Source organism: Guillardia theta (genome assembly GCF_000315625.1).
Source record: "Guillardia theta CCMP2712 unplaced genomic scaffold GUITHscaffold_51, whole genome shotgun sequence".
NCBI lineage: Eukaryota > Cryptophyceae > Pyrenomonadales > Geminigeraceae > Guillardia > Guillardia theta.
In genome coordinates this window covers 208,800-215,316 of record NW_005434623.1, presented here as the reverse complement: position 1 = coordinate 215,316, position 6,517 = coordinate 208,800, and the positions used below count along the sequence as shown (strand labels likewise).

Here is a 6,517-nt window from a genome sequence, read left to right as displayed (position 1 = left end):
TACCTCCTCCTCCTCTTCCTCCTCCTCCTCCTCCTCCTCCCTCTCTCCTTCTCGTTGGTTTCCTCCTCGTTTTCCCCTCATTCGATCGCACTCTTCCTCCTCAAGCACTTCAACAATCTCCTATCATTGTTGTCTCCTTTCGCACAAAGATGCGCTCTTTTCTTCTCACGGTACCGTACACGTCTCTCCCTCCCTTTCCCCTCCCCCATCTCACCAACATGCGAAGGGTTTCGACCGTGACCAGTGAGTCGATTTCGGTCCTCCCACATCCAGTTCGGCTCCTCCTCTCTCAGAAGCAAATATTCCCCTGCACTCAATCTCATCATCTTAGCTTTCCCTCTCTCCCGTTTCCTCCTCCTCCTCTCCTCCTCTCTTCCTCTCCTCCTCTCCTCCTCTCCTCCTCTCCTCCTCTCCTCCTCTCCTCCTCTCCTCCTCTCCTCCTCTCCTCCTCTCCTCCATCACTTCCATGTTCACCACCACATCCCTCTCTCTTCCTCTGACTCCTCTTCCTCTTCTTCCTCTTCCTCCTCCTCCACTTGTCCTCTTTCTCTCCTACCCGAGTGCTCGTTCACAAACAGGTGCGGGCAGGCAGAAGCATAGTCGTTGTAGTAGCATGCCAGCCCGTGTGAGGCTCCATTACAGCCTTCATGAGACCCGTACGTCCAGCTACCTCTGATGAAGTCGTCAAAAAGTCATTGAATGCGCTCCTCTACTTTCTCTGCCATCTTCTCGCCCTTCCTCTGTCAATGTCTTCCCGTCTCCCTTTGATACCCCTCACTCTGCGTTTTCTCTTTCACTCACTCATCTACTTGGCTATTTGCTTCCCTCTCACGGGTATTTTATGCAGCCTCTCCTCGCCACGAGAAGCTTGACACTCCTTGCTACATTCTCTCCCTTTCCCATCTAATCGCCTCTAACCTTATATTTCCATTCCCATTCCTATTTTCAAATTCCTCGTTCATCTCCCATCTCCTCCTCCCTCCTGCTCCTCCTCCTGCTCCTCCTCCTGCTCCTCCTCCTGCTCCCTCTGACTCACACAACTCCCATCGCCCTGGAGTTCGCAAGCGCGTGTGTGAGCGCGACGGTAAGGATGTGCATGTTTCCTCCCAGACCTGACGGAGGAGATCAGCGAGGGAAGAGGTAGGAGAAAACAGAGGCAGGAATCCAGACAGAGGAGCAGAGAGTGGGTAGTCGAGAGCAAGGGGAGAGACAAGTTACACCAGGGAATGGGAAGCAGGAACTGAAACCAAAGGAGAGTGAAGAGATGAACACGGAGATTTTAAAGGTTGTAAAGGAGGGATTATGAAAAGAGGCTGGGGAGAAAAGGAGGAAAAGGAGGAGGAGAAAAAGTAGAAACAGGAGGAGGAAAAGCAGGAGGACGAAAGAGCATAGGCAGAGAAGGAGCCAGAGGTTCGAACCATGATGAGGAGCAGCAAACCACATGACTCTGCTCTCGTCAGAGCAATGGCCTGAAACAGCAGGTGAGAGGCGGGAGATCAGTGTTGAGACGAGACCAAGTGAGTGTAAACTTTGAAGCTCCTTCAGCAGCATCGCAGACAAGTTTTCCCATGAAGCTGACTTGTGGCACAAGGAGGGCGATTCGAGGGGATGGATGTCAGGCAGATACGTTGGATTGTTCAAGATGTCATGATCGCAAGTGTCCCCTGAAAGCAAGATGTCACCATCGGCAGCATCATCAGCATCAGCATCAGCATCATCATCAGGATTATCATCAATCACCATCGCCATCATCATCACCACCACCACCACCAACCTTGAAAACAGCAGTATCGTCATGTTTCTCATCTCAACGGTCATCATCTCTCCTACCATCGTCTCCATTATCATCATATCCATCAGTCTCGACTCCATCATCATCATCATATCATCGTCATCGTCGTCGTCGTCGTCGTCATCGTCATCGTCATCATCATCGTCGCCATCATCATTTATCTCGTCCTTCCCATGAAAAACGATGACAAAAGGCTTACCCGCCCAGTTTGCATCACAAATACAAGCTCCATTGCGACATTCCCCGTGGTTGTTACAATCTTTCCTCTGATCGCAGAATCCGACGTCATGGCAAGATCTTAAACATCACGTTACATCAATTCACTGCTGATCTGTCTTACCCTGGCTTCTCCCATATCATAGACGACTTTGTTGATGGCAGCGATATATTACTCTGAACAAAGAACGTTGCTCCTGCCTTGGCCAGCAGTTTCCCTTTTGGCGATCGACACTGAACCTTCCACGTACACAGCGTCAAGGGATGCATCAGAGTAGCAGGAAGAGGAGGAGGAAGGGGAGGAAGAAGAGGAATTGAAAGAGGAGCAGAAGGAGCAGAAGGAGCAGAAGGAGGGGAAGGAGGAGAAGGAGAAGGAGAAGGAGCAAAAGCAGGAGGAGCAGGAGAAGCTGCCGCAACAGCAGGTGGAGAGGCAGTGGCAAGCAGCAATCAGAGCAAGGAAACATAGACAAGGCAATGCTATCATGTTTTCTGCATCTTACCTCTACCGACACTCCCCCGTCTGCGATGGGCGGAAGCACGATGTGAAGACGCCTGTTTCCCTAGAGGAGGAGGAGATCGTCAGCACTAAAAACCTCACTCTGCCCTCTTGTCAAACTTCAGCAGGCGAGTTCCTCCCCTACTCAATGCTATGATCGCACAAGGAGGGATACCTCCTTCCACCCCCCTCTTTCATCGCCGCTCTCCCTTCCCTCACCTCCGTGTCCTGCGCATGCGGGGTAAAGTTCGCTTCAGGGTACCCATTGAGGAGGAGGTGGATGTAGCCCTCCCTAGGCGTGTCAAACCTGCGATCTGTTAGCCCGTCATGAGCCGCTCAGCATGGCAGCACCTCGCCGTCACCAGGGCAGCGACGATGTTGCTGCCATTCTTGAAGACTCTTCCTTCGTCCGGCCATAGTAGAACAACCTCTGGCGTCGCCAGGGGCTCCTCCGCTTCACACTCGCCCGAGCATGTCGGATCTGCGACGTCACTCTGAGCAAGAGCCATGCAGGCGAGGAGGGTGAGGGCCAAGCATGCTGCAGTTGCTGGTGAACGAGGCCTGACGCTCCTGCTTCTCATCCTCTCCCTCATCCCCGGTCATCGCGATTGCATCCTAGCCTAGTTGGTGCAGATTAGCGCTCCGAGCATGCGAAACACTTCTCACATACCCCCACAATCCATGCTCCCTCCCTCTCGTTCCCTCTCCCTCCCTCTCCCTCCCTCTCGTTCCCTCTCCCTCCCTCTCCCTCCCTCTCGTCCCCACTCTCCCTCTCCACCTTCCTCACTCCTTCCCTCCCTCTCCCTCCCCGACATGTTCCAGAAGATCCGTGTCCGCCTCAGAGAGGTTCAGGCATGGCGCAGGAAGCTTGTAGCGCCGTGAAGGAGGCGCTGCGAGAGCATGGCGGGAGCTCTCCGTCACTTGAGATGTAAGATGAGTGTGCTGATTGTGCTGGCAATGATGATGATGACAATGATGATGATGATGAATGATGATGAATGATGATGAATGATGGTGATAATGTGATGAATGGGATGTGAATGGGAGGAAGGCTGGTTTTCATAAGGAAACGATGACAATTGTGGTGGTGGCGGTGGTGGTGGCGGCGGTGGTGGTGTCGTTGATGATGATGATGATGATGATGATGATGATGATGATGATGATGATGATGATGATGATGATGGTAATCATAGCGAGGAGGAAGACAAAGATAAGGAGGATGAGGAGAAGGATGTAGCTGTGGTTGTAGTGGCGATGGAGAAGAAGTTTGAGTTTCAGCTATCATGTTGGCTCATGTTTGTTGCAGGTTGCGGCTCTCCAAGGTGGAAGACAGCACCAAGTCGTCAACGGAGTAAGATCTGATCTGCACAATTGTACCACTACCGGCGCTCACGATGCACTGTAGGCTGTGGCGTTCGATGCATGACATGATGGTGCTGTTGATCGACCCAGAGGTCTCTTGCAGTCAGGTTAGCAGCCGCAGCATGTACCTTTCCTCCCTCCTTGGAGCTTACTACTCCGTGCTTGCCGCAGCTCGACATTCTGTGGAGCAAAGTGTGCATGAACAAGAAGAAGCAAACGAAGGTGGCAGTGGTATGTCATGTCAATGGCTGTCGCCTCCCCCTCAGCACTCGCCTGCTGCAGGTGACCACACTGGCGGCGCTGGGCTACCCCCGCCTGCACGAGCTGTACAGGATCGCTGCTTCTGAGAGCTTCGAGTGCAAGGTGAGTGAGAATGACTGCAGGGAAGTTCGAGAAGATCTGAGAAGTAATGGAAGAGAAGTCTTGCGTGTTGAGAGATGACGAGCAGCTGCTGCAGCAGTTGCAGCGGCAGCCGAGGAAGTAGGAGTAGGAGCAGGAGCAGGAGCAGGAGCAGGAGTCCTCCGCTTCCTTACTCTCTTCCTGCACCTGTACTCGCAACAGTGTCTTCCTCCTCTTCCCTATGTCTGTCCTGTTCCTGCTCGCGATTTTGATCATTGATCCTTCTGATACCCATACTCCTCCTAGGAGAAGGAGGAGGAGGAAACTAATTTCAATGCAGAGCAGGGAGCTATTGGTAGCCTGGGGATGGATGATCGCAAGAGGGAACTTTCTTGGGAATGCTACTGGGGAGAGGAGGACAGTACGGAGGCTCGGGCCAGACCAGGAAGGTATGACGAGGAGAATGAAAGCGCACATAAAGGCAATGAAGTCAATCATTCAGTCATCGAATCACTCAATCGTGCTATACTTCCACCAATCAGTCATTCATTCATGATGAGAACAATTAGAAATCAACCCAAGTCACCATTATCCCTTTAGGAAACTTCTCAGTGAATCGGAGATGTGATGGAGTGCGATCAAGATCTCGTTCAGCTCTGATGAGCTTCAACCTCCTACAAGTGAGTCTCCTTCCTCTCTCTCAGCCCTGCCGACTCACTCCGTGCACAGTTTGACTGCAGGAAGCTGTTCATCAGGTTGCAAATTTGCGCACTGTTGAGATACCTCATGGAGCTTTTCTACAGGCAAATGCACTTGGACCGACTAGTGTGCAATTTTCTTCATCGGACAAGTACTGAGCTGTGTGCAGACACGCTTTTGACTGACAAACCTTTGCAGAGATGAAACAAGCAACGACTCTCGGAGAGATTCTGAAGGTGGGAACATGGAACCGATGTTCCCCAGTACCATTCTTACACCTCCTACCAGCTGTGCGAGAAGAAAGTGAAGAAAGGCTCGAGTAGACCAGATGCTGGTTCCGATCTCCTTCTTCTCTGCATGCATGAAAAGTTCTCAAACTCTTCCTCAGAATCTCGAAAGAAATTTCTTCTCTTCTACTCTTGGCTCTCCAACGCTGCGATGCATTCCGACCACGAAAGATCGCGGATTGACCTCGAAGCATTCACGCAGCAACCCCCCTGCCAGGTCTGACCCAGCCTTGTGCGTGTTTGACGGAAACATCCAGTTGTTCCTAGTAACATGCTCTCTTCTCCTTCAGCTCCTCTCCGACCTCCGCTCCTTGCTCGTGTCCCTGGGCCCGACGGTCGTACAGCTCCGGTGACACAAGGAAAGGATGCAGGCCATGCATGATATGACGAGGATGGAGCAGGAACAAGATCGCAGTCAGCTCGACACACACCAGGAGCTCTGCTGTGTCTTCGACCGTCCGCAAGAGCTTTCGGCCCTCGGGCGGCAATTCGCTAGAGTCCCACCGGGAAGTTTGCAGGTGAGGACCTCTCCTGCTTCTCCTCCTCCTCCTCCTCCTCCTCCTCCTCCTCCTCCTCCTCCTCCTCCTCCTCCTCCTCCTCCTCCTCCTCCTTCTCCCCCTACCTTTTCTCAACATCAACAACATCATCATCATGTGCATCGTCGTCGTCACAGTCACGGTCATAGTCCTTCTTACAAATATTCATCGTTCCGATTGTCTCTGTCTCATCAGTGTCAGTGCCATTCTCCTCCGCAGACTCCACTTACCCGATACCATCGCCGTTCTGACGGCATTCTACCTGCCCGCCCGCCCTCTCCTATCTTCATCCTCCGATCTCCCTCTTCCCTTCATCACTTTCTGCTCACGAATCGCCTACAGGTGCCTCGGTGCTTCTCCGCTCTTGGTGACCGAGAGCAAGTCAGTTGACTGCATGCACTTGCTCTCCTCCTTTGTGGGAGAGGACAAGGCCATTAGCGGTAAACCTTTAGAGCGCAAGGAGCCAGTGGAGGAGGCGACGATGGAATCTCTGCGAGAGGTTTTCAGCAGAGAGGAGGCGGCAAGAGGAGCTGATGGGAGAGCGAGCGCAGATGTATGAGGACGTGAAGAGGCGTGCTGACGAAAGGAGGAGCGAGAGGGAGCGAATGGTGAGCGCGATGAGTCATTCCTGCGATAATGATCCCTTTGCAGATGAGAAGCTTTGCGACAACGATCGAGAAGAAAATGGGCGTTTCTTGGATGAGGCTGTAGGAGACTGTAACGTTCTCCGTGTATGTATGTACATGTTGCTGATAAATGTGTTTCATTCTTTTCAAAAGTATTGTTCTTA

The 6,517-nt window shown here is 52.3% G+C and overlaps 2 protein-coding genes across 2 annotated transcripts; one reads left to right on the top strand and one right to left on the bottom strand.

Moving 5' to 3' along the window:
* Positions 1–1,032: 1,032 nt before the first annotated feature.
* GUITHDRAFT_111323 (hypothetical protein) lies at positions 1,033–3,013 on the bottom strand (the record flags this gene model as incomplete). Its single annotated transcript, XM_005829567.1, has 7 exons — positions 1,033–1,112; positions 1,419–1,469; positions 1,515–2,089; positions 2,133–2,248; positions 2,509–2,568; positions 2,724–2,811; positions 2,856–3,013. The coding sequence occupies 7 exons, from the start codon at positions 3,011–3,013 to the stop codon at positions 1,033–1,035; spliced, it is 1,128 nt and encodes a 375-aa protein (XP_005829624.1).
* Positions 3,014–3,344: 331 nt separating this feature from the next.
* Positions 3,345–6,438, top strand: GUITHDRAFT_164066 (hypothetical protein; the record flags this gene model as incomplete). Its single annotated transcript, XM_005829566.1, has 16 exons — positions 3,345–3,432; positions 3,811–3,855; positions 3,910–3,973; positions 4,038–4,097; positions 4,149–4,229; positions 4,546–4,654; positions 4,806–4,885; positions 4,935–4,960; positions 5,009–5,055; positions 5,103–5,140; positions 5,193–5,238; positions 5,293–5,408; positions 5,482–5,540; positions 5,593–5,709; positions 6,070–6,226; positions 6,379–6,438. Exons 1-16 carry the CDS (start codon positions 3,359–3,361, stop codon positions 6,436–6,438), a joined length of 1,179 nt encoding a protein of 392 aa, XP_005829623.1. The 5' UTR covers positions 3,345–3,358.
* Positions 6,439–6,517: the final 79 nt, after the last annotated feature.